The 27,404-nt window shown below is 39.9% G+C and overlaps 2 protein-coding genes across 4 annotated transcripts; one reads left to right on the top strand and one right to left on the bottom strand.

Moving 5' to 3' along the window:
* Positions 1-26: 26 nt before the first annotated feature.
* On the bottom strand, positions 27-23,306 carry LOC102234498 (calcium-independent phospholipase A2-gamma-like). 2 transcript variants are annotated; one of them, XM_005796401.3, is made up of 10 exons: positions 23,131-23,306; positions 21,650-22,898; positions 20,940-21,089; positions 19,749-19,900; positions 19,498-19,592; positions 18,447-18,618; positions 17,906-17,963; positions 17,607-17,801; positions 6,159-6,354; positions 27-2,586 (listed from the first exon to the last, which is right to left on the bottom strand). In XM_005796401.3, exons 2-10 carry the CDS (start codon positions 22,829-22,831, stop codon positions 2,318-2,320), a joined length of 2,469 nt encoding a protein of 822 aa, XP_005796458.1. In that variant the 5' UTR covers positions 22,832-22,898; positions 23,131-23,306; the 3' UTR covers positions 27-2,317. The 2 variants fall into 2 exon arrangements, with proteins under 2 accessions (XP_005796458.1, XP_023208280.1); XM_023352512.1 differs by lacking the exon at positions 6,159-6,354 and having other exon boundaries at positions 2,418-2,586.
* A 343-nt stretch (positions 23,307-23,649) lies between these two features.
* On the top strand, positions 23,650-26,548 carry LOC102235626 (dnaJ homolog subfamily B member 9-like). 2 transcript variants are annotated; one of them, XM_014473732.2, is made up of 3 exons: positions 23,650-23,812; positions 24,115-24,345; positions 25,244-26,548. In XM_014473732.2, the coding sequence occupies exons 2-3, from the start codon at positions 24,129-24,131 to the stop codon at positions 25,663-25,665; spliced, it is 639 nt and encodes a 212-aa protein (XP_014329218.1). In that variant the 5' UTR covers positions 23,650-23,812; positions 24,115-24,128; the 3' UTR covers positions 25,666-26,548. The 2 variants fall into 2 exon arrangements, with proteins under 2 accessions (XP_014329218.1, XP_023200295.1); XM_023344527.1 differs by having other exon boundaries at positions 23,654-23,821.
* The last annotated feature ends 856 nt before the right edge of the window (positions 26,549-27,404 follow it).

Below are 27,404 nucleotides of genomic sequence, written 5' to 3'. Positions count from 1 at the left end.
CAAATAATTAGAGGAGGCGGGATGCATTATGGTTCAGCGAATTGTTTTAATTATATTCTCAAACAGCATTTACACTGGACCAACACGAGATGGACGGTAAAATTAAAACAATTAGGACGGTATCAGTAGCCATCTTACTTCAGGGTCCCTCAGGGAGTGACTCTGTCGGTTACACAGTGCTTGACCTGGTTGGGTCTGGAAATGGACGACTGTTGTTTATACAGCGGCAAACAGAAGAGACCCATTTTTCCACTGTGGCAAATCAATTACAGCAGAACAACAACAACAAAACATCTGTTTTAATACAATCCTTCAGATACAAGCTGCATCATTTCAGAAAACATTACAGTACGGGCGAGAAGAAACTGCGACAAAGCTAGATGAGAGGCGAGAGAGGCATCAAAGAAAAAAGGGCAAGCTGAAGACAGCACAACATGTAAGCAGAACCAAACACCCAGTCAATAGAAAAGTGTTTGAAACAACTTTAAATACTCTAAAGTTAAAACAACACGATAACAATATGACAGTTAGACTTGCTTTGGATCTGTTAAATAACATATCTGTGATTTTTATTCTCTATACAACATCTTATTTATATTAGAAACACATTTGTAATACTTGTAATGCCTGAGGTTGACCCTCATCTACTATTTGTGTCACACACACGATTTACCCATAGCTGCATTGTGCAAATTTTAGTCATTTCAACTGGGAAATGTCACCTGCAGCACAGGACCTCAGCTTGACCCTGACCAACTGTCTTTCACAAAAATGAAAGACAGTTACAGTTATAACAAAACGAGCCATTTCTTAACACATAAAACATCACACGAAACATTCTGCGTGATCACCAACACAGATTTGTGTATTTACCGTCATAAAGGGTTATCTGAAATACAGCTGCACCAGGAAATTGGCTAGTTACCAGAATTGGCCTATTTTAATCAAGAAAATCCAAATTCCAATGTTTTTCTGAGCGGCACCACATGCTGCTAGTTTGCGCCAACGGCAACACTCTTTGGTGTTGAAGTTGTTACAGAGGGAAGAATAAAGTCAGATGAAGCACAAAAGGTGCTCAGAAGGAAAGGAAAGTTTCTGGGGAGGCTGCTGCCATGGTTGATGTTGGTTAGTTGTGCTCAACCAACAGAGGTGCTCGGTTTCATCCCTTTGAGCTCTCGGCCTCTGTCATGGAACATGGTGCGTTTGGAAATGTTAGCAGCCTTTTGGAAACTTTAAAGTAACCATATATATTTTTTTAGGAAGTAGACACAGAAAGTGCTGGTTTACTAATGGTAACCACGGTAGTCGCTAATAAATGATGCTAACCAACGTTTGACAACTTAAATCAATGTTGTCTTTGTTTTAAATTAGTATGACCCTACTTTATAGCAACTGCTCTCCAGCTTGTATACTTTAAAGAAACCTCTGCTGCTGAAATATCAATATTTAATAACTGCTCATTGCTGGAAGCCTAAAAAAATACTTTAAACAGTGGTAATTAAGCTATTGGAAGAGAAACTGGAGTAAAAATCAGTATTGGCAGGTTACTTTTAAAAAACGGGACATTTTAAAAGAAAGAAAGTTAATAATTAAAAAGTGCTCACGTGAAATATTATAACTGCTAAAATTATATGAAGCTGTAAATATTTTCTAAACATTTGCTTTAGCTGCTTTATTCAACTGTAACATGAGACGGTGTAGAAGTAGCTTAATTATTCTTTTGCAAATTTGCAACAAGGGATATTAGTGTAATTTAGCAATAACACCCAAAAGGCATAAGACTATCAAGCTTTGTAATTTCTATGCTTTAAATGTAATCAAGTTTTTATTTTAATTGAAGCCAATTCTCTAGTGGCCTTGGCTTCATATCACTTATACTAATTTAAGGAGGGAAGTCAACAGGCATAGCGCCTCTACATCTAAATCTTGACAGTGTTGCTCTGATTTATATTTGAGGATTTCCTCAAACTTCAAATTTTTTATTTAAAAATCACGCTTCATCAGTGATACACAAGTAGTAACCAGATAAATGCTCCCTGCCAAAATTGTTGGCAGTGAAAATTGCTTATGTGGGACGTGCTAGAGCTGTTGGCACATCAACAGTAAAAATATCTATCAAAGTATTGGTGAGTAGAGAAGGCGTTTGGCATTTTATATGCATCTCACACTGTTTACCTTTTCTTTTCTTTTTTTTTTTTACAGCTACTGGTCAAAAAAAAGACATTAACTATGCTACAGTAACCACGGTAACATGACGTAATGTTAAATGTAGATTGTGTGGAGGATTTGGGTTGGGAAAGGTCACTTCCCTTTGTTTCTACAGCTTTGAGGAGAGGCCGTTGTACATGTCAGCCCTGAGCCTGGCCCACTCGGTCGCCCTCTGGATGGAGCTTTTCTCTCGGGTGAGGATGCGAGCGACCTTCCTCAGCTTTTCCTCATTCCTCTCCAGGTAACGGAGGCCCTCAGCCTGCAGGAGGTTGAGCTTCTCAAGCCGGCTCTCGTCCATGGGGACTTCCTCGTTCACGAAGGGGTTGAAGCGGAAGTAGGTGTCGGGAGGAAGGAAGGCGTCCAGCATGGCGTGAACCTCTGGGGGACAGAAGCACACAGAGCGAGGCCTCACAAGTTAACAGGATAGTAAGCACACACTAATTAACCTGGTAATAGCTTCAGTATGTACAAATATTCAACAGCTGTGTTTGGTGCGAAAAGTGCAAGCGAAGCCAAATTCTGTCTGTCAGGACTGTGACAGAATTAGATGTGCCACTCAGTGAGCACTTGGAGCTGAAAGCCTGAGGTAGGTCCAAGAGAAAATGCTCGACTTATCTGCCATAGCTGTCTCCATCTGCACTGCATGACTGGTTTTAAAATCAACAGCTTTTCAGTTCAAGCGAACAAGCAATGGGGGGGGGGGACTGTGTAAACACACCTAATGGATCCAGAAAGATTTGTGTTCGTATTTCTGTACATGTTCCCCCCAAATGTCAGGAAACCATTATCGAAACCGCTCTCCTCCGAGGTTTTGCAAAAGTCTAGCATTTCATTGGGAAAACATGCGGAAAGTTCTCTTGACTTTATTTTAGTTGTCAAAACCAAAGAGTCTTAAAAAGTCTAACCCTGACAAAATAATATTAGCAAACATTTCAGCTCGCTAGGTCAAAGTATATTAGTTTGAACTGATTAGTACCTTACACTGACAGCTTTGAACATGTCAACAAGAACAATCATTAAAAGGTTCAAATGGATACCATTATATTATAAGGACTAGCGCTGCTTAAGTCGGGTTCACACTGTGTGATTATCGACGCCCTTAAACAGAATCTTTAATCATGAATGGATCTGCGATTGTGAGGTTGAGTTGGTGGTCTGTACATCCTAAGCATCAACAGACTCTCCAAAAGCTCTAGCAAAATTAAAGCTGACAAAATCCAAATCCTTTCGGGAAGGCAGGAAGGAAAAAACGAACAAAGGAAGGACACAAGGAAGAAAATAAGGACAAAGAGAATGAAAAGGGAAGGACAAGAAAGGAAAGGGGACAATGGAAAGTAAAGATAGGAAAGGCACAAGGAAGGGAGAAACTGATACAAGCAATATTGAGTGACACAAGAAAGGAATGGCGATAGTATACAAAGATGGGAAGAAAACAAAGACAAATGGGGAAAGAAATAAGGGCACAAGGAAGGGTATTGGTAACAGACAGGTTTGGGGTTGTGCAGGCCACAAAGCTGTTCTTTATGGGAAGTGTCTAGGAGAATACCATCACTGAAATGAGTCAGGAGAAATCTTGTGTGCAGTTTACCACAAGCCGTGTAGGTGCCACAACAGAGGTGTGAAAAAACGTGCTCTGACCAGATGAGACCAAAGCTGACATTTTATCAGACAGTGCTGTGTGAAACAGTACAGAGCAACCAAGGTTTCCCATCAGCAGAAAAAGTTCAAAGGTAAGCACTGTGGCATATTACTTATTTAATATATAAACACACATCCACTAGCTCTAAAAAGAATACATTTTTATCTGCAGTCAAGGATCGGGACCTTTAAGAAACAACATGGCACATTTTTAACAAAAGCATCGGTCACAAAATACAAAGAGTATCAATAAACATTACAACTGGATCCAAGCCAGGATTGCTTATGCAGAGCTGAGGACACTCTGAGCATCCTAATGAGTTCACAAACAGCCTAGCTTCACTTCCCAGTACCACAACAAAGAATTTCCAAGGGGTTAAGAGTGGCCAGTGGTCTCAGGAGAAATCTGACCCAAGGTCAGCTTTCCAAGACATGTTTAACATTCAGAGTGATGCCACACTGCGCTCAGAACTGTGCTGTCCATTAAGTTAAAGTCTGCTCCATAAAAGGCTGTAATCACACCATGTTTAGTTTTATCTGACTAAGCAGGGGCCTTGAAGACAAACCCTAAAAAAAGAGAGAAATAAATAAAAATCTGTGACAGATTATATATTTTATAATTTATTGGCTGGTTTCAGGACAAAAAAAAGAGCCAGCTGACAAGATGATATAGAGGGGAAAAAAGTGCAATGAAGCAACTGGGTCACACACTGCACCACAGCATCAACAGGGACGGGGTGAGCCAAATTTAGGCACGGCAGAAGTACCCATGTCGAGAGGTGATAAGGACATTAAGAGGCTGCAGCCTCACAGGGCCACAGTGGGATCCACCTTGGACAAAGATAAACTGCAGTCCTTTTTCAGCACTAAACTCACAGAAACCAAAATTTGTAGGGGAAAAAGAGTTTTGTGCATATGTCCTGAAGGTCTTCTATTTTCAATTTTAGACAATTTTAGACACTACAACCACAAAACTACAAAATGTAGTGTGCTACAAAAGGATTCAGGCCCCTTGAATGTTTTCACTTTTTGTCCCAATACAACCTCAAACTTCAATGTATTTTTTTGAGGTTTTATGGGCTATACCAAAAATAAAATCTGTTAAAGGGGCGAAGAAAACATTAAACATGGGCTACGTCCTGGTCAAACAGGATTAACGTTCACTCAAAAATGTAAAATAAATGTGTTTTAACAAGAATAATAAATCTGAGCAGATGGAAGAAATGCCACACACATAAATCGATTCAAGCAAGTGCCACATATATTTCATCTATGAAAAACCTGGGAAAAACCTGACAAAAAACATCACAATGCCAGCAATGTCTCAACACAGAGATGTTTTGCTTCCTCCGAGAAGCATGCTTGGCGTCATTTATTGATTTTTTTTTTTATGTCGTGGTGTGGAATCGCTTAGAATACATTGGAAGTGCACATCTGCTTCGCCTTCCTTACAGAGAATAGTTGCTCTCAGAGGCATATCATGCTGCCAAGCATGTCGCGTTTTTGAGCAGGTTGAATGTGGAGATGGGGTATCGTCTCAGGCATGAAGGGTTAAAGCTACGTGGAAGGCTCAGAGTCTCACTTTACCTTGTTGCACTGCGGTTCTATAAAACCCACTGCACAACAGTTTCAGATTGTGTTAAAGTCAGCGGTGCTGTGCAAACTCAGTAAACTCCTCATCAGCAAAATGTGCACTTGGGAACCTCGCAAGGCTGACTGGGTTTGTCACTATTTGGCAACGCGGGAAAGTGCCATTTGACACATCAGGTGCAGCTTGAGCTGTGAGCGACTGTTGCGGTGAATAATGGGATATGTAGTGTGATTGGTGTAAATGCTACAAAGCTTCTGGTGACCCATTAATAATCTATTAATTGTATTTATGAAATTGTATCGTGGGCCAGATGTTTCTCAGGATCCTTTAGCTTGACATGTCTGCAACAGGGCAGAGCAGAGAAGTGCATAATTGGAAAGTGGAAGGGAAACCATACAGTGTTCAAAATTCATTTTCAACTCACCTCCCCCAAGTCAATACATAAATATAATGTAAAACAGTATGGCAATAGGTTCCCTTTAAAGCTTGCTTTAAAATGTTAATCTAAATCTTTAATATTTTGGTTTTGTTGTATTTTTTTGGAAATAGAAAAAATTGAATATGTCTCATTGTAATATTCATTTGTTTTTTAATTTTGCAATACAAAAAAATAAACAAAAATAAATAATTTATCCTATTCTAGAGCATGTAATGTGTGGACAATACATTCAAATTTTTGTCCGACTTAAGATTTGTTTTTCTGACATTTTGTGTCACCTACCCTCAGTATCTGTGGCACTGCTGATGACGTTGGCAAGTTTCGTTTTGAGGCTCGTATAAGTGACGCTGGTCTTGCCGGCGGTTTCGATGCGTCCTGTGCCGAGTGAAACGACACACTCCAGCGGCGTGTCGGGCCACAAACACTTAGACTCGTGGATTGCGAGCGCGGTTGGGTTGTTAATCAGCAGACCTCCATCCTAAGCAAAAACACAAGAAGTCCTGTGTTTGAGACCGGATATCACAAGACGATCAGAAGCAAAACCCAATTAATCATTGGTAAAGATTCAAAAGCCTGAACAGATTCTTGAAGTCAAGAGACTTGTTTTTTATTTAACCACTTTAAAAGAAGCTCCATTGTACAGCTGAGGAGCTGCTTGCAAATCTACAAAAAACAGAGCTAAACTGTTGAGTTTTTTTTTTTTCCAACCCTTCCTTCTCCACATTTTCATCTCAGCTAGCTTTGATATCAAACAGGCGCCCAGGAGAGCTTTTGCTTTGGATCCATACTGTACCCAAGGCAATGGGGGAGTTACTGTAGAGGCTGTGGGGATTGTTGAATAGGCATGAGGCTGATGGGGCCACAGGGCTGCGAACTGGCAGCGGGATCAAACACACCAGGGCCAGTCCTCATTAAAGAGGCCCAGCGGGGGGCAGTGGGGAGCCGCAGGGGCCCCCTAGTGTCTTGGGACACAGCAAAGGGAAGAGTGCTTGCTCATGTGACTTGGTATACGTGGATGTCTGATCGAAAGAGCATTCTTGCTTTGAGTCGATGTGTATAATTATGTGGGTGTGTCAACATAGGTTGTTTAAAGGTCTAACAAAAACACACTTACACATTTGCAGAAAATTTAAGAGAGTATAGAAAGTAGAAAAGAATATTTGAACTGCCTGAAAAGACACTTGTATTTGTACAAATATCAGGAAAACAGCAACGACGGCACAGATAACATTAAGATTGGACACAGTATCAAATACACATGCAACAGCATAGCAGACGGGGGATGGTCAACATGGCCCAGACACAAGGGTCTTGGTTTATTTGCTACTGTTTGCATGTTAACATTTTCATAATGATTACAGATAATGCATCATAATGATGTCTGCTTTGATTTATCATGGACTTATAGTGTATATTCAATACCCTGCATTAAGCCAATCAATATAAAACATGAAAATTCTTTTAGAGCTCACTCTGCCGTTATTGCCACTCCTTGTAAAGATTTATTTAAATACAATATATTAGTATCAGTGTTGTAGCATCACTTATAAATGTTGCAGAGATTTAGCCTTTACGTTTGTAATGATGGAGCATCTCTTTCTACATTACTGCATTGTAATATCACATTGAGTCAACATGAAAAAACTCTAATCTTGTAATAGGAAATGATACACAAAACTTCCTGTTTCCCTTGGTCTAAACGTGTGCCACAGGGGCCAATTTTTACACCTTAAGATGTTCACAAAAGAGAATGCTAATAAAGCAAGGTAGATGCTGATCTTCAGAAGTTGGGAAGGGACTAGGCTCAAGTAAATCCATGCACAATGAGGAGGAAAACTAGTGAGGTCATGTGCCTGCAGTAAATTTGTTAGTGTGAGATTATGCTGATTATGCCATAAAAGTTAATTTATTTTTTAGGACCTAACATATTTACCCGGGACGCAAATACTGTAAATACAGAGGACAATGGAATCTGTATTTATTTCAGTCCCTATGCGAGTCAAAATGTGCTCCTTTTTCTTCAAATGTAACCTATGAATTGTAATTTGCTTAGTTTCATGATGTTCTGGTCTTTGTACAAAAAAGACATTCAAAAATAGACTAAGGATGAGTATGTCTGTTTTTCTGAATTTAAATTCCATCATCTAACATCTTAGAAGTTGATAGAAATCATTCCTTTCAAAACATACTGCATGAGTCATTTCTAAATAAACCTACACATTAGTTAACACTTCTAAAGCAAACCAGTGTGACAGAGAATTGGTCTAACAGGCTGATATAGAAAAGTCCCACAAAGAGGGCTTAACTCTGTCACAAAGCACAGTAGAACTGCTGAGGTGGACATTTGTCCAAAGCACATCATTATGCAGCAGCGGCAGCTCGCCTGGCAAAGAAAGACAGAAAGAAATTGGAGAAAAGGGGGGAAATGCTTGGATTGGAAATGCTCCTGATGGAGACTAAAGCGTGACTTACTGCAGCGGGCACCAGGCAAACCCAGCTGGAAACAAAACAACTAAGCAGTTTTCTTATCACTAACTCGCGCTGTGTGAGGCTCCATTTTCTGAACTCTGTGTCAATTAAGGCAGCAGCCCGGGTCCAGTTATGGCCTCACCGTGCTGATGGCCGGAGGGCAGCTTCAGAGGAACAGTGGCTCGTTTCACACCATGCGCCAAGGCAAGCAACATTACAGCATTCATGGCTGAATGTTGCCGCCATTGCAAAACACCTGCTTGAACAATTCAGAGCATCCTTTTTTTTTTCCCAACTTATCGATTACACATAGATTCAAATCTTGCATTTTTTTAAAAACTGTACCATGAAGTAACAAGTCAGCTTTAAGGATACCAAACCACCATGGAAGGTGCAGAAAAATCTGTTTGCTGGATTTGCTGCATTGAATTTAGAAACGATGAATTTATCACAGTGATCTGCAGATGAGCCATGCATGCAAAATTTTCAAACTCCAGCTGCCTGTCAACACAGCAACGTGACGCGAGGCAGAAGTTGCTTCCATCTATACGGATTTGCGGGACTAAAGCTGCTCAAACTGCAATTTGCCATGTGTCACAAGATAGAAGTCCTTGGAGGGTTCATTCCTGTCAGACGTTGCTCTCTGATGGATGTGTTGCCCCTTTGAGGTTCAATTTCTATCAAATCGAGAGAAATTCCAACTTTGAAACGCAACTTCTTGAAACACCCAGTGCTTTGTTTTGATTGCATATCTTGCTTTTTGTAGGAAGTTGGCAATTATTGTTCAAGAGGATCAAAGCAAGCCTGGTATTATCCTGTGGCCTTCTAAAGGCAGAGGGGGGCATTTATCGTACAACGTATCATTTATCATTTTAAATGTCTAATCACGATAAAAACTTAGATTCATCGTTGTCACAATAATTAATGATGCTTTAAACCCCCCAAAACTGTCTGTATGGTCGGGAACGTTAGTTTTACTATTTTCTCCACTGCTTGTTCAATGGACGTATCAACAAATATCAACAAATAACTAAAACTGCACATACATTTTTTTTTGTCTTAAGTGGGAGGTCTACATTTAGGAGACAATGTTTCATTTATCAACAATTGCAGCAAATATAAGATTTCAAAATGGACACTACTGCTACGGCATTTAGAGGAAGACAAGTAGACAAAGGCAGTATTTATAGAGTCTCAAGTATAACTATGCTCCAACAAGCTGTTCACAAACAAAAAGTTTGGTTCCGCATGTCAATGTGAAGTTTACCAAGTCGTCTTCTAAAGCGCCTTGGGGTTTCTGACCTGTAAAAAGTGCTATATAAATAAAGTTTACTAACTTACAAAATTTAATTTGCCAGTATGATTTTTTTCTAGTATTATTGTTTCTTTTTAGAGAAGTTAATGGCTGTTGAATGTTGGAATAAGGTTTTAGGATAATTCATAAAACCTAGAAATTTGCATTCTATGACCTTTTCATGCTGTGACTGTGTGAAAGCTGTAGTTCTTACAATCTAATAAAGAGACAAAGTGTCTGTGGGAACACAAACAGCAGCAAGGCTAGTTCAATAATCCACAGACAGTCAGTTTGTGAAAATAATGTTTCATTTTGAGTTTTATGCCATTTGGAGATCAGCTCAGTTAAATCTGTAGCCCTGCCCTGCTAAGATGTCCACAAGCAATGCCTGAACATTTGCATGATGTCGCATGCACTCCTTTTAAAAATCTATCAGTTCTCATTAAATTTGTACAGCTTATCTTCATTGTGCCTGTTTAAGCTGCCTCAGAGTTGAAGGCCTGAGCTGAATGGGAAAGAGGTGCTATCTTCAGGATCAGAAAAAGTAATTTCATGGCCCAGAGTATGTCAACTCACATTAACTGGGACAGAAAACTTTATCCTCTCCACTCAGCTTCTATTTCTCAATTTCTTGCTCACTCTAAAGTGTGGGTAAACTCCTGTCTTACCAGCCAAAAGAGAAAGATGAAGACACCTTTTGTTTAAGCCTTAATGAAGTGAAACTACATTGTGTGTCTGGTGTGGCATTCTTGTCACAGCTCCACTAAAATGAGCTGTGGTCATTATACTTCCTCCTCTGGGCTTCTTTGACAGGGACAGGACAGGCCACTGAGCTCTGCCATGATTTACAATGAAGCTCCACAAATGAGAGTCCTTTTTCATAGTTAATTAGGGGATTATTAGAGAAGCATTACATAAGCCTTGGACATTCACTGATATCTTTCACAACCTGACTGTTGTACACAAAAGGCTTTTTTTCATTTCATAGTAGATAATTAAGTATTCCAAATAGTCTCTATTGCACTTTATTGTGCAAGAAATCGTCAATGTCATTACATGTGGCTTAGTAATAAAATAGTTGTTTTAATGTGAACTGACCCTTTACCTTTGACTGTTTTATTTCCAATGACACCCTGCTTACCCTCAGACTTCACGAGCCCTGCTAAAATTCAACAAGATGACAAAATGACCACCACAGTCCGGTCTGTAACTGACCCCCGTAGGCTGACTAAAGCAGTGCTGTCCAGATACGTTTCTGAGTCAAAGACACAGTTGAGCTGAAGAAGCAACCACAAATCAGAACCAGTGGGCACTTTCCCTTTATGTCCTGAGTGTGATCTCAGGCACGCTGGTGGAGGCCTCTAGTGTTTTATAAACTTCTCCTGTCTCTCAAACCTGTTATTAAAATTACTGTTGGGTCATAAAACTAATAAGCAACAAGATCCATGGCTCAAGTCACGGCTGGGGGTCTTTTTAAATGGAGTTTACATGTTCTCCCTTGTGGGGTTTCTCCGGGTACTCACAGTCCCGAAATATGCATATTGGGTAATTGGTTACTTAAAATTGACCCTAGAGCGGGTGCGTTCCTGGCTGTCTATGTTGCCCTGTCATAGATGAACAACCTATCAAGGAAGTGCTCCACCTCTCACCCAATGCCCACTGAAGAGGAAAATATGTCTTGAGCCAAATTCAAGCTTTGTAAAATAAATATGAAATATTCAGAATTACAACATACTGTACATCAGAAACTATTTTTCACGGTTCGTCCCACAGGTGGAAATAAAAAACAGTTAGCAGTAGCTTGCTACCTTTCGAGAAAAGGACAATTGAGCAAATGATTTTAAGGCTTCACCATAACCCAGGAGAGGATTAAAACAGTGACCCTCTAGGATTGTTCAGAACTGCGGAAGGCGCTCTTTGGAAGACTCAGAGTGCTAATGGCCCCTCACTTAAAGATGAAAACACAGTCATGACAATCACTACGAACAAAATGTTGCATGCTCCAATAGAGAAAAGTGATTGAGAGTCCAACAAATACAGCTATAAATTAATTATAACTGCAAGTAGCAGAGGAATGTCAGATAAGGTAAGAGAAGTAGGCTTTGCTGTTTAGCTGTGAAGAAGGTCAGCCGTCGATGTTAGTTTGAAATGGGCTGACGTAAATAAGCATTTCTGTCAGAGCTGCTGGTACAAACGTTTCGTGGATTTTATTGTTTAAATTTTATTGTCTGAAGTATTTATTGTTCTTTTTTGCTTAACTAAAGTGTCTTTGGCTCTACATTATTAGAGATAAACAGAATGTGATTGTTGGTTGTTGTGTTATTTCGGGGTAAGGAGGGGAAAGATTATTGTTACGTTAATAATCCATTTATAATCTCATCGTAGCCCTCTGAGTGGTAACTGAATCATAGGGTTTCTTAAGATTCCCAATCCTGGTGTATTTTGTATGTAATCAGAAAAAAAAACCTGAGACTTTAGGAAATTCCCCTGGTCAAGTGGAATCCAAACCACAATGAAAGACTCCATTGTGAAAAGCAAAAATGAGAGTAGAATCTATGAGAGTATCATTCCAATGTGGTGGACAGGTCAAGTGAGAGGTCTTCATGCCATATTATATAATTACGCCGACCAGTTCTCCATTTGGCCTTTAGCTTCACAGACGCCAAAGGTCATGGTAAGGTTCAAATCATTCTCTCAAGCTCTAAACAGAGGAGGAATCCATTTGTAGATGTTTCAACTTTGCCTGAGGGAGACACAATAAGTGAGACAGGCTCTTTCCTAGACATACTCTGAATTCACAAACACCTTCTGATTAAACGATTAATCAGATTTGCTGGCTGTGCTCGTTCAGCTTGAACTGAAAATCTGTGGAGTGATTCAGATTGATTTGGCTCAGTTACTCCTTTATGTCCTCACTGCATAACAGCATGGAGCTCATGTAATGATTGCCTACTTTACAATATGAATTTAATTCCATGCTCTTCTCATATTGAGCACAGACTTGGATCTCAATAAACTTCAAATTGAAGATTTAAAGCTGTGGACTATCCTGGAGAATTACATCTGGAGGCGCAGATGAAAAAAAAAAATCTCTCTCCTCATTGCTTGATGTACTATCAGAGTAGAAGATTTGCGAGAGCTATTAAAAACCAGAGTCTGCATAATCAGCCGACCAGTCTAATCCACAAACGTGTCTGAACACGAGCAAAAACATCCACATGTATTTATATCCACTCTTCCATTGTAGCCAGATTTGTAGAGTACAGCTAGCAGTTATATAATTGACCTGAGGTGTAGATATCTCCTTGTCCAGCCTGTCAGTTTATGTGGACAATCATGTCTTGGTAGATTTCAGTTTACGCCACACTACGAAAGATTGAACCGCACTCCAGGAGACGTTAAAAGTTTTCAATATTGTTTCATAACAAAACCAATTCCCCACCAATTTACCCAGAACCTCTCTGTTTGGTCTTCACAATGCTGTTTGGTCACTGATGTGCTCCAGCAAACCTCAGAGATCATTAGAAAACAGGTGGATTTATACTGAGATCTAATTACACACCGGTGAGCACTATTTACCATTAGTGCTTTCTGAAGGCAATTGTTTGCACTGAATTTTAATTGAAGGTATCTGAATACATACATATGCGTGGCACACCTTTTAGATTATTATGTGAAATGATTAAAGCCCATATTTCCATCTTTATATTTTCGTTTATATATTGTCGTTTAGCTTCTCTGTGCTGTATGTAGTGTAGCCCGACCCGACCATCAAACAAATAACGTTGGTCCGCCCAGCCCAAATTTTGAGTCAGACTTGGGCCATAAATCTATCCAACTCTATATTGATCTAACAAATAAAATCCTAATAAAACACAATGAAGCTTGTAGTTGAAATGTGACAGGATTTAAGGGCTGGAAATATTTTTGCAATGCACTGTACATTCACCCCATATATCCCAAAGGTTCATTTGTAATTAACAACATAATCCAAAAGCACTCTGTGTGAAATTTAATCAGATAAAGGTCTGCTTGATAGCATTAAAACCTCCTATAGCTTTTTCTGTAAGTCCGTTTTTTTTCCTTTGGGCACAAACATAAAGAGAAAGTTCTCTGCAGCAGGGCTAAAATGTTTAAGCTCTACCCTCAAAGCCAAGCTTTTAAAGATAATTACAGAAGGACAGCTAAGACATAACAGCTTCCAGAAGGATCCCGTGTTACTGTTCCTGAATTTTACATCTCTGCTCTCCTCACTGTGGGACTGAATGTGTAATTTGTTAACAAAAGATTCACACTGAAAGGTCTTAAAAAAAGAGAGAGAGAGAAAAAAAAAGTGAAAACAGAGCTCCGAAAAGGTTGCGATTTCTTCAGCTGGCCTTTTAGAAAAGTTGATTATGTAACACTCTCTTCTTTCTGCTCCAAGCAGCCAGATTTAATGTCTTCTTGAGCTAATGTTTAAAATTTGCTCTTCATTAGTGGAAAAGAATGAGAGCGGCGATCTGACCTAGTCCATTTACAGCTGTGTAAGTCTTTCTGCTGAGGATGGTGGCCTGCTGGGGCTCTCATCAGGTCACACTGGGGGGTGTCAGTGGTCACTTGTTTAATGCCTTTTTTGCCAAATGCTGGCAGAGATGGGCACAAAACAATCTTCCCCCATTCCTTTCCATCGCCTCAACAGATACCATGGTTACTAGGCGGAACGACTGGGTCCTTCTCGCCATTCCACGCATGCCGTAGCATCCTTTGTGAAGCGCCTGAGGTCTTGTACTTCTGTGTTATTTAGGGCTGCGATAACTGAAAGACTTGATGTGGAACATAGTCCTCCTCCTTCCTTTCATCACCTCGTTTTCATCACTCTTTTTCGTCCTTATCCCTACAGAAAGCAACCCTTCTAAAGAAACGGCATCTGAGGGTGAGGCTTTGATAAAGCCACAGCTGCTCTGCTTCAAAAGTCTCGCCCCAAGTTACAATTTCTCCAACGTCACTGATCGGAAACTACAGCTGAGGCTCCGTCAGATTTACATACGAGCCTGCAGGCTCACAGAAACGCCAACAAACCGTCGACTCGCTTCAGACGCAGGGCGAGATTTCCAATGGTTGGTCGTCTGCACACGGCATACCGACTCCAGCGCTCGCCCGCACAACAGGGTGATTGTTTGGGGCTTGAATTAGAAGAAAAAGTCTGTGGGTGGTAATGGGAAAGACTGAGATGACTGTCTCTCTAGGGAATCCTGACATCATACTGAAAGCATGTTGTGTTCGTCAATGGCTTCAAGTAGCCAGTAAATAAAGTCATCCGACTGGATGGCATTTAAAACTGGACGGACATGAATATGGATACTAAACTGTGGAAACCATTGATATAACTACAAATTTATTTTATTCTGAGAATGTTACTCTCTGACTAGTATTAAATCTAAAATTTAAAGAGGTGGTTTATAGTTTCAAGGCTGTGTGCTGTTAAAAGGAAATTACATTTTATCTTACCTGTAGTAAAACCCTCTCTTAGCTTCTTTGCTTTAATGAACAAAATTTGTTTTCAGATGGGGGGGCCAAGATAAATCCCTATTTACTCATCAAAAACAATCATAGCATTAATGAGAAAGCTATTTTACAAATCGCTAAGCCTCTGTAGCTTTTGCATCAGATTAGCACTCATGTAAAGTACCTTACAAAAGTGTCCATGCCTCTTTCTGGTTTTCTTTCAGTCAATGAATCAAGCTTATTTGCATAGCATATTTAAGCAACAAGGAAGTTCAAAGTGCTCTATATAAAAAAATAAGAGCACTTTGAGGTCAAATGTCTGGTATGGACTACAACACCTTAACATTTCTATGTGTAAATTTTCTTTTAATTATAAATTTGATTGTACAAACATTAACCAACAAATGACAAAATGACAGATGAACTGGTTTTGAATCCGTCCCTATTTATTCATCAAAGCATACGTCCCGAACCTGGAGGTGTATCAATCGGACTTTTCCTTGCCAATACAGATTTGCAACCATCTTATTGGTCTAACCGTTAAAATCCAACTTAAAAAATGTTGTTTGATAGAGGCAGTAGTTCTGAGACCACCAGAAAATTTACCTGCCATAATACGTCAGGAACTGACTCTAATTTTCTAATTTTCTCTAATTTTTGGGGGGATTTTATTCAACCCCCCAAAAATGAGCAGTAGCGTAGGCAGAAAATGGAGGGAGCTCTTAAAGTTGCTGCATTGATTGAACAGAAAAAGAATTTGTTTTTCATCCTTGCCCATCAAGTCAGCAATCACTCACAGCTGTTGCTTGGTGTATCTCTACCTTAATCTTGATCTGATTTTTCTTTTAGAAAACTCATAACAAAACGCTCAATGGACAGGCATTTGCAAATTGCAAAGGTTTCCATTTTGAAAAATTTGGCCAATTTTGATGACTCAATAGTGAGTCACTGAAAAAGCGTTAAAACAAAACAAGGACAAAGCCGACATAAAATAGCATATGCTTCAATTACAAACCTACACACAGAGAATGTGAATTGGAACTTTAAAGTATTTTCTTATCATTTATGGGTGATAACCAATGAACTAATTTTACATGTCAGATTTGTTGCACATGGTCTAAACTGCCAACGCCGCCTCAAGCTCACTCAGTGTGAGGTTTCTTGGCATCTGTAAACGAACAGAGTTTGTAAAAGCGATTCCATAATTAGACAGTCTGTCTCTTCGTTCCAACAAAGCAAGTGCAGCAGGCAAATTGCTGGTGTGTGAGCAGGGGGACGCAGCGGTCGGGATAAATTATGCAGCTCAAAGTAGAGGAAAACCTGGAAGATGGCGTGCTGGGGAAATCTCCCGCTATAGGTGGGTTTTCATCAACGAGTCTCTTTCATTCTCTCACCCTGCACTTGCCAATTCACATATACAGCAAACCTGACTTCCAATTAGAAGTGTCGCAGCTTGCTGAAGCTCGTTATGGCCTTTGATGCAACAATTACATCTATACTGTGAATGACAGTCGGATGAGGTGCCAAAAGAGGAGCTGAAAACAGTGATTTTGCCTCTATTTGCTTTTTATCTCTAATTGCAACAACTTATGAGTACAATTTTGAACACATTAAGGCAGTAGCTTTACTAGTCCTTTCTGGTGTTTTTTAAATTTTTTTTAACAAACATCATTCTTGTGTTCTGTCTGAGCTCAGAGTGAAGGAGGAGCGCATATTGATCAGTAAAATGCTAAAGTAGAAAGGTGCTTCGTTAGGTTTCTGTTGGCTAATGCATCCCACTTTGATGCAGATGATGGATTTAAGTGTTCCTCACAACGACTCTGCTGCCTCACTCTCCAGTAAAAATGCAGCTGACTGGAAATAAACACTGTTGGAAAAATAAAAAAAAGTTCCTGCTTCCCTCTTACTGTGCAGAGGATTTTTCTCATTAGGTTGCTTGAAATCCTTCCATTTCTTCATCCTCAGCCGTGAATGCTCAAAGCATTTTAATTCGGCAGCCCAACAATAAATTCTGTAGTGTGTAGCAGAGGACTGCTGCTGTGTTGTCGCACAGATGAAAAATACTGTATACAGGATGAATTTGAAACTCGAAACTCGATTGCTAAAATCGAACCTTCATAGGAACAAGAAGTGGAAGAAACCAAGAAAAGGTCAGCCGGCAGAGGATGTGGTCCACAGTGAGGAAAGAGACGTCTCTGCCTTAATGCATGCACATTTTTAACAGCTTCTGTAATTATTTGCTTTGCATAAAAAGTAGCATAAGTGGTTTCTCAGGTTGCAATATGTTGTTTCTAATTACGAGCAGCTAAAACTGTCTGGGACCACTAAATGTATGCACGCCGAGTGAATGTAGAGCCAATTAAATGTGAAATCATCTCAAATGTGCAGGTAATAAAGAACCGAATGTCTATAATTGTAGATTTCTTGTAAGGAACACGAGAGATAAATGCCCAGTATTTGCTCTGCTAGCTAATGTGTCTGACCTGGTGGAGATCATTTCCCAGTTTGAACTCCTGGAAGTATCCGGGGGCTGCTGACGTGGCACGGATGGCCTGCCACAGCTGGTGCTGGCAGCCCCCCAGGTAGTGGGAGCGCACCCCGGGCAGCAGGTTGTAGTTTCTGAAGACGTGCGCCTTCAGAGGAAGCCCCTGGTTCACGATGGTACTCACAGCTGCCACCTGTAGGTTTAGAAAACATCAACAGATGTGGCTCTTTGAGTGTGAAGCTAATAAAAAGAAGGCAGGACTAACAGGGGAGAAGAATACAAAGATCTAGCGCTCACCTTGGGGCAATCAGGATTTCTTGACGTCTCCACTAAGATGTGGGAGCCCACTTTCTCCCTACAGAGGGATGACAGCATGTCAATTTTCTTCAGATTCAGCTTGTTACATACAAAACTATTAAATTATAGATTTTGTCTGTTTTATGCTTTTTATCCCGTTTTGCAGGTGTCAAAGAAAAACTTTAAAAGAACTTCAGAAAGTCGGGGGAACTTTTGATCAATTTTGACTTCTTGAGTTCAAAAAATACAAGGTTATCGGTGCCTCTAGCCCTTTGTACAGCACAAAGAATTATAATTAAAATATTTTTTTTTTTTTTTTACTGGCTTATAGACCTAATTTTACGGCGACTCATTCAGGAATCATTTCACCATTTTTTATTTGATTTTATGGCCAATCAATAATAACAACACAGCTCTTCAGTGTCAACCAATAAGACTTGCGAAGATTTAAAAGAAAAAAAAAAAGTTTGCCATGCCATTTTAACTCTAAATAACTCTTAACAATATTTACTCAACGATGAACGACAGCAGTGAAACTGACTTGAGGATGCTCTCCCACGCTTCGCTGTCATAGAAAGCGTGGCTCCAGCCCATCTTCACGGTGCCTAAAATCACGTTCTGCTTGAAAACGTCTGAGCCCAGCCTCCGGTACAGATCATCGCACTCTTTCACAGGGATCTGGATCACGCCCAGCATGAACCCTATGACAGCTCCTGAGGTAAAAACACATAAAACCATTAAATAAAGGGGACTAGACTGAAATATGATGCTGGACCGGTATATAATAAAAAAAAAAGCTTCTGCATTTAATCCTAAATAAAGAACAACAGCCAAGCTAAATGTTCACTTACACAGCTAAAATTGCACATTGTAACTGTGAGAGAAGAGATTTAGATCTACAAGAATAATGTGGGGAATCAAACTGGGCAGATGTGGTTGAGATGAGCTTTAAATGAGCATAGTTTATCTGGCACACAGACCGCATTATTATTTGTCAACATGCATTAAGTCTTCAAGTACAATAACTCCTCCAACTGTTGGAGATTAAGGCTGAAAGAACCTTAAAAACAGTGCTCAGCTTATAAAACGCTTGTGTTCAATCTGCTGCATTACATAGAAGAAGTCTGCTAAAGGTCCACAGCGCCCTCTTGTGGCACTTTCAGTTACTATAGCATAGTAAAACTATCTCAATAGTAGATCAATTTAAAAATGGTTTCAACATTTTACAATTTTAATCTTTCCAGTAAATTTTAATAACATTCTGGAGATTTGCTTACAGAATATACGCCTGTCAAATTATCTGTGTGAACTACAATTCATCAAACAAGATAATGCTGACACTGGCCTAACATCCAACTGTGTGGCAAAGCGTCACTTCACTGCTTTATGTAATGTTTGAACACGTTTAAACATCGAGGCCATTGCTGTCAGGGAAACTGAGGTCTAAACAAAAGCCGAGCCACAAATGGGTCACTTAGTGATCTGCACTGCCAGTTCAGCCAGTACCCGTCTTAGTGTCGCACTCTGCTTTCATAATCCACCAACATGCTTTCAGTCTGCACACGGTGAAATAGGGCAGAAGGACAACATACCTGTGCTGACACCACAAATATAGTCAAACAGTTCATGGATGGGTTTGCCAGTCAGGGCTTCCAGCTTCTGTAAGGTCTGAAGGGCAAGAACTCCCCTGAAGGAATAATGTCAGACACACAGGAGCAGAAGGTCTATTCAAACAGGAAAGCACTGACTGGACAGTTGAATATTTAGTTATTTTTGATGCACTATTTGATGCATGACACATATTCAGCAGCAAAGAGAAGGAGAAAAAGAGCTAAATCTGTACCGTAAACCTCCTCCGTCTATGGACAGGATTCGTATCCCGCGGCCTTTCACAGGTTTATTATAGCCAACCAAGGCAAGAGCTTCTCTGACTGCAGCCCTTAAGCCCGGGTCGTTGGCCTGCTCTAAACGCAGCAGACAAGGAATGACCTTCTCCTGGCAAACATGAAAGGGGAGAAGAAGAGAGAGCCAAAAGATGCTGCTTATCAACTATGGTGTTATATGAACAGAAATGGATGGACAAGCTATACAAAATCAAATATAGAGATGCCCAGAAGAAGGAACAGGTGGAGGAACAGGACAGTCACATCATGATAACCCCAGATCTGTGTGGTGTTATCACGTAAATTTAGACTAAAATGTTGAGGCCTTGTTAAATCTACTCCAGGAAGAATTAAGTCACTTCTAAAGGCCAAACAAATACACTAGCAATGTGTACCCAGTATGGCAGGCTGTTTTAAAAAAAACAAATCAGCTTCATATCTCAAATGGTGTCACTGGATTTATCATTTGAAATGTCCCTACATCTGTAATTACAGTTCAAGAAAGTGTGGTGAAGCCAATTTTATGTTAGTACAGCCTGCCATACACCCAAAGATTCCATTTAAATTACAATGACAGATCACAATATCCATAGACGGTTTCTTATATTCTCCCAATGATATCCTGAACTAACTGATAACATTAATGATTATTGTATACATATAAAATGACAGTAAACTTATTTTGACACACTGCAGTTCAGCAAACAACACAAAGCAGTGAAATGAATCTAAACAAGTGGAACTCTTCACATAGCGGCAGAATAATAAATAACAGAAACAACCCGCATAAAATACTGCTCATCCAGCTGTGCAGATAGAAGAAAAAAAACAATTTCAGTAGAGTTCACGTCAGTTTTATTTTTAAATCAATACAATTTTAGATCAGTTGGGCATTTCTTATTGTGTTTCAAGACTAACATTAAAATACAGTAAATCTGTGTTTAATACGAAAAAGCTATGGTGAGTGTTATAATATTCATTTACACTTTAATCACAAAAAGATGAACAGATAAATGTCACATTACACGGAACGAGTGAATTCATTCACTAAGCCTAAAAGCAAATCAGACTAATCTTTGCTAGACAAACATTTGCGAAAGCATCAACAGGCCCTAACAAGGGGAAAAGAAGATGGACTGTTGATCCCTCACCTTGACTGCTACACCACGGGTCTCTGGAAACTCCAGCAGATGGTAACTTAAGTCCTCCACCCTGCTGATGTAGACCCTGACGTCTGATGCTCTGTGGAGAGCCTGGACCAGAGCCCGGGTACGGTTGTCCACACTCACCCTGGCTATGATCTGAGAGGAGAGGGGGGGGGAACTGTTCAATTTTGTGGTGTGTTATATAGATATCACAACACATGAATTAAAATTGTGGCCTGTAATAAATTACTTTTTTTTATTATTGTTTACCAAGAAGTTTGGTTTTTGTTTTCAGTAGAAAACATTTAAATTAATATATGAAGAATATATGAACAATTTCATCTGTTCACAGCTTTTTAACTTCACTTTGCTATAACTAGATGTTTAGTGTTTTCACATCTACAGCATGTGTACAGAATGTCTGGGAGGGGTTATTTTTGAAAACAGATTCTCAGAACTGAGAGACGATGTAAGCACACCATCAGCTGACATACAGAGTGATGGGATGGGGTGGAGGGTTGAGACACAGTGTAAACAGCAACAATATACTCGCAACCATCATGCATGGGCATCATATTCTACTTAACTATAGGTAAATATCCAACCTAACACACACACAGCATCTCATCCTTGACTCCAAACACACAAAAGTTTAACATTAGTACCCTGCTCACGTAACAGTCTGTACATAAAACACACGTTTGTTGCTGACCTACCTTCTCCCGTTGGAGCAGAAGTTTCTTAGCTTTCTCCTCTGCAGCAGTCTGCTCTCTGCTAATCGGGCTTTCAGTCGGTTTCACCGTCACAGCCTCAGGTTTCTTCTCCTCCACTGTGGTGCTTTTAGACTCTCCCGCTCTGAATTTAGGGACAAGAGGAGCAATATAGTTCCCAACAAATGCCTGCACAGTGGGAGCAGAATAGGACAAGTACTGTCCCAAACTCTTCTTGGAGGAAGGCAGGGTGACCGAAGCGGCGGAGTCGGCTTTATCGGACACAGGTACGAGGTCGGAGGGTTGCTGAGGCTGAGAGGCAGGTGGGCTGTTGTCGACATTGTCGCCTTTCTTGTCCTGAGTCTTTGCTCCGCTGCCAAAGTAAGAGTTGATGTGATGAGACAAGTAGCTGTAGGTCTCATCTAGGTTGGCTGAAAATGTGCTAGGATGGAAAAGTCCTGGAGTTTCTTTGGAAGTAGTAGTTTTGTTCCCATTGTTACTCTGAGGTGCAGGAAGCTCCTCCTCCTGCTGTTTCTTAGTAGCTTTGACAGTGGGAGCAACTCGTCTCAGCTTTTTATTACTAACGTCACGCACAGTGACAATCACCTGAGCAGAACCAGCGGGAGTAGTGGAAGCAGTGGTCCTCCCATCAAATGCAGCTGCAGAAATAGAGAGGCCAGCATGTGCAGAAGAACTGGGTGTAGTGGATACAGTGGGAGCAGGAGTGGGGGTGATTGCCTTTTCCTCATGTTTTGCTGTAGATTCAACACTGGCCTGGAGCTGTGTCTGTTCCTTTGGTTTGAGGCGAGAGATTTTGGACAGAAGCTGTGTATGCGTCCCACTTACAGCCTTTGAAACTGTGTCCAAAGTACTCTTGACCCGCGACATGTGCTGGCTCAGACCCGCAGGCCACCTGGAAGCTGAAGTATTCAAACACAGGGAGCTGGTGTGAAGTCCAAGTCGCTGCCTGACCTGGCTGGCTTTAAAGATCCATGTCTTCCTGCCTCTAGTCTTCAGATGATGGAAGTGCCTCAAGCTGAGGTAGCCAACAGGTTGTTGCACATGGATCCTACAGGAGGAGGTACCAAACAAGAGCAGTAAAGCCGCCGACCTGCGAGAAGGAGTCTGACATATAGAAGATGCTCTGTCTATTTTCACCCAGATATTTGGGCCCCATCTATGATTCATATTGTGTCAGAGGAAGAAGACAGACCCCTTCCGATGAAATATTAGAGCTACACGTACTGTCATTAACCTGCAAATGGACAACAAAGAAGCACAGATGGGGAAAAAAAGCACAAAAAGAAAACAGAAATGAGGCAAATAATGACGAAACGGTAAGACAATGAAACTCATGTTTGAGAATTTGTCGCTTTTATCGGGAGAAATAGATTAAATCTAACAGTTGAAATCAACTGCAGATCAGATACTAGCTTAGCGCAACTTGCTAGTTTCATAGAGGCCATTCGAGCCATAACAACTCATACCTGTTTTCTTATGCTGCCGTCTCAATGAGGTAAAACATCCCATAATTATTTCTTTGTGTCGCCCTCGTTTGTTTAGCTTTAACACTAAAACATAACCACCGTCCGACTACATTAGACGTTATTTAACCGGACTATTTCCAGAATGACTACGGGTGACCGTCGAAAGAAAAACAACGTTCACGTGACGCTCTATCTGCTTCTCTATTGGCTGTATAAAACTTGGCCCATAAAAGGAAGTCACTGATTGGTTGAGAAAATTGCCCCACATTATTTAGTGGTGAGTGGTGGGGACGGAGGGGTGTAGGGGCTAAAACCTTAGTTACAGTATAAGGATTGTAGTTTTGGTGATTAATCTCAGAGGATGTGCCTTTGCGTCCTCTGCCCATAAAATGAACTACTTGTCATAAAGACAAGTAGTCCTCGTAGTGCACAATTTTGTAATAATTTGACTATACGCAAAGGTAATATTTTCAACAGTTGAACTGGAAGTAATGATAGCAATGACCACTAGGAGTCGCAAAAAGATGTGAGGAATAGAAAACCAGCGAAGAAGAAGAAGGAAGTAACCGGGTTTTGAATGCTCTCCGTCTGTAGTGTTCATTAATACCATCTCATCAACATTATGTTTTGGTTAGATATCTAAAGATTTTGTGAAAGAGGACGCCACTTGGCTTGCAGAAAGGTGAGTGAGGTGAGCCTAACCTGAAGGAGTCCGTGAGAACAGTAGCTAATGTTAGCAGGTTATGCTAGGAGAGTCTGTATTACATCACCAAGAGAAAATAATTTTGGGGTGTTTTTGTTCACATTGGTCCTATTTTTACTTGGACCAACTTCGAAAAATAAAGCTGTCAGTTTCTCATTAACCATAATAATTGCACTATCTACAGCAACAGAGCTGTTGCTGTTTGCCTGGGTATCAGGTTCAAAATGACAAATATCTATTATTGTTGTTATTATATCATAGTTTTTTTCTCTTGAATGCAGGGCACAGTGTAGCCATGGCAGCTGTACAGTCTGTCCTGATGTTTGCAGTGTGCGTCCTCGTGATAACAGAGCTGATTCTCGCCAAGAAGGACTACTACGATATACTGGGAGTGCCCAAAGGTGCAACAGAACGCCAGATAAAGAAGGCTTTCCACAGGCTTGCAATGAAATTTCACCCCGACAAGAACAAGAGTCCAGATGCTGAAGTAAGATTCAGAGAAATCGCTGAAGGTAAGCAGTTTGTGAAGCCAGACATATAGACAGATGTGTCTATATGTGTGTCTATATGACATATAGACAGACATATATATCTATATATATATATATATAGATAGATATATCTATTTATATTAATTGTTCAATCAATTGTTTAACGTCAAATTTGCCACAAACTGGTTGTTTGCAGTTTTAAAACCTTTGCAGGTCAAGCTGCAGTTTCTTGCAGTAACTTTTCAACCTTTTAACATTTTCTTCCACATATTTATTGTTTCCCCTACATGACTTGAAGTAGACTTTAATGGAATGTCTTATGTATTTCTGTAAATAATTGTGTTCCTTTTACAGATTTATCAAGTGTGCAACTAATAACAATCCTGTTGACATGTTCTCCAACCTTAGTAGATTGGGCTGCACAATATACTGTGATTTTATTGTCAACGCAATATCCACATCGTAAAGACCCACCTGGTCTCCAATAAATGTTAGCTAATTATTTAACTTCTGCATTCAGGGTTTGCATGTTTGTAATGTTTGGTGACACTAGTTGTTTAATCCAGTATAAAATGTTTCCCAAGAGAAAAATTGGATCCTATATTGGTGGTAGCAGGAGTTGAACACGAAATGCTTGCCCGTCATTTCTGTTTATAAAAAATAACTTTGAAAACTATGTTTCTTTTCACAATCATGTGCCACTTGACATTTGTGTTTGTAATATGATAATGTGAAAAAGTTCATGGAGCATGAATACTTTTTGCAAGGCACTGTTAGAGAAGCATCTTTGTGGGTTGATATAAAATGTGCCCAATGCACTTTTTTTTCTTCCTGTTGATATAACAGAATCCTGTAATATTAACATTTGTTTTTTTCTCAACCTCATTGACTGAATTATTTGTCACTTTGTTTGGTGCAGCTTATGAAGTTTTGTCCGATGAGAGCAGAAGAAGAGAGTATGATCAGTTCGGCGACGACATGTACACAGGGCAGACGCAAAGAGCAGGCACCCACCAACCTTTCACCTTCAACTTTGATGACATGTTTAAGGACTTCAACATCTACAGCCAGAACAGACATTCTCGCCACAGGCGACACTTCGAAGAACACTCCAAGTCCCACAAAGAGTCCCACAGCAGACGCAGGAGACACTTTCAGGGCGGCTTCGGGGCAGGGATCCTCGACGACATGTTTGACGACATGGACAGAATGTTTACTTTCGATAGACACGCCAAACAGACTGAAGGCAGGTTTCACGGTACAACGAAGCAGCACTGCAGAACCGTAACCCAGCGCAGAGGAAACATGGTGACCACTTACACGGACTGCACCGCGTCATAAAATAATTTATGACCTAAATTGCTTCAACAAGATTGGTAATGAGGTGTTGTCAGGATTATTCAGCAGAAAGTGGGTTGCAAGCTTACACTCACTTTAGAGATAGCTTTGCTCTAAATTCAAATAAGCTTTATTGTGAATGAATGTAGTGAGTTTTGCTTACTGTTTGTGTAAGTTGAAAGTTTTTCTTTCTTCTTTTTTTTCTTGAAGCAAGCACCTAGGCGTTTTGACAAGAATTCATGTCTCACATCATTTATTTTTAGTCTAGGATCCACTTTGGCTTCCATTACGCCTGAAGTTTTTCAAATGGAAAACGGGAATCACAATAACCTACCTTCCTCTACATGTTGGTTATTTAAACTTTTGTTTCAGCATTTTTTCCCACATTCGTTTGAAACGCTCCTACATTGTATGGTGCCAGTAATGGTTTTTTTTTAATATGTTTTTATTGCAATGTTTATGGTCAACGTTTTTTTTTTGGGTTGTTTTTTTTTTCCAGTGCACTTGGTGCAAAGTAATTTGAATATCTGTGAAACAGAAAACTCTAGTGTCAGAGATATGTTTGTGTGTCAGAGTTTACATCAAGTTGGGCAGTGGAACTGTAAAACAATGCATCCTAAAGATGAGTTCTCAATTCGTAGACAGCAGGACCTCCTGTCTCGGTTCTTGAAAACACTTCTTCCAAAGGATTGCTTTATTTCCTTTTGACTTTAATCTTCTTATCAGACAGATCCACAGAGAGCTTGTTTGAATCGGGAGAAATGTTTTTGAAAACCTGGAAAGCATGTCCAACTGCTCTTTTTTTTGAGTCACTTGAATATGAGCTGTATAACCTAACATCTGTGCTGACTAATAAAACTATTAGGGCCAAGTAAATTCTTAGTTTCAATCCCAGCTTGTCCAGTGTTGATACATTTCTGCTTTTCATATATTGGTTTGTTACTGTAAAATATCTGAAGACACTTTAAATATAAATCAATTGTAAGAGCAAAATTATTTATTGGTTTAGAGTTAAGTTTTAATCACAGATGAGATGAGTGACTAATTAAATTTAAAAACTGATTTGGTTTTTTTTTTAAAAACATTTTACCATAAATAGCTGACAGCAGGGATTATACTGTTATTGGTAATTGTCAATCATCCACTGTGACTCTGAAAATTGTACAACAGAGACTCCACTTTCTGAGGAAACTAATCAATCACTTCCTACCAACGGGACATGTTGGACATGTTACAGCTGGGACTTTCTTTGCCAGGATATGAAACCTCTAAGCTGAAGACTGTTACCCATTAGTCCAAAACTCTTCTTCTGTTCAGATTAGAGTACATTTTGTATTTAATTTGAAAATTAAGGTCCAAGAGTCTGGAAGAAGACAACAGATGAACAGGTCTTAGTTTAAAGTTAGTGCAGTCGGTGAGGATTCTGGGAGCCATGTCACCTGCTCGCATTGATCCATTGTGTTTTATCAAGTCCAAAATCAACTACTTAGTCACTTTATGCTTACCCCTGTTGACAAGCTTTATTGAGAAGCTGATTACAACTATTAGTTTGGTGATCATGATGTGAACATTTTCCATAAGCCACAGTTATTACAGTTACACAGAAAGTACAACTTCAAATCTATTGTTGTATTTGCATATTTCTCTTAAGCTTGTTGAATGGAATTTTTAAAAAATGTTATATATTTTTTAATCACACTGGCAGTATGTGATTAAAAACGCAATATTTACGTTTAGGTAAA

The sequence above is a fragment of the Xiphophorus maculatus genome, chromosome 2 (genome assembly GCF_002775205.1).
Source record: "Xiphophorus maculatus strain JP 163 A chromosome 2, X_maculatus-5.0-male, whole genome shotgun sequence".
In the NCBI taxonomy this organism is placed as follows: Eukaryota; Metazoa; Chordata; class Actinopteri; order Cyprinodontiformes; family Poeciliidae; genus Xiphophorus; species Xiphophorus maculatus.
This window is presented reverse-complemented; position numbering and strand designations above follow the sequence as displayed.

Excerpts from the sequence above, each read along its gene's own strand:
- LOC102234498 (XM_005796401.3), bottom strand. The coding sequence starts at position 22,831 with ATGAATCATAGATGGGGCCCAAATATCTGGGTGAAAATAGACAGAGCA. Across the intron at positions 19,593-19,748 it reads ATAGACGGAGGAGGTTTACG|GGGAGTTCTTGCCCTTCAGA; the intron begins GTACAGATTTAG and ends TTATTCCTTCAG. Across the intron at positions 17,964-18,446 it reads GCGTGGGAGAGCATCCTCAA|GGAGAAAGTGGGCTCCCACA; the intron begins GTCAGTTTCACT and ends ATCCCTCTGTAG.
- LOC102235626 (XM_014473732.2), top strand. The coding sequence starts at position 24,129 with ATGGCAGCTGTACAGTCTGTCCTGATGTTTGCAGTGTGCGTCCTCGTG. Across the intron at positions 24,346-25,243 it reads ATTCAGAGAAATCGCTGAAG|CTTATGAAGTTTTGTCCGAT; the intron begins GTAAGCAGTTTG and ends TGTTTGGTGCAG.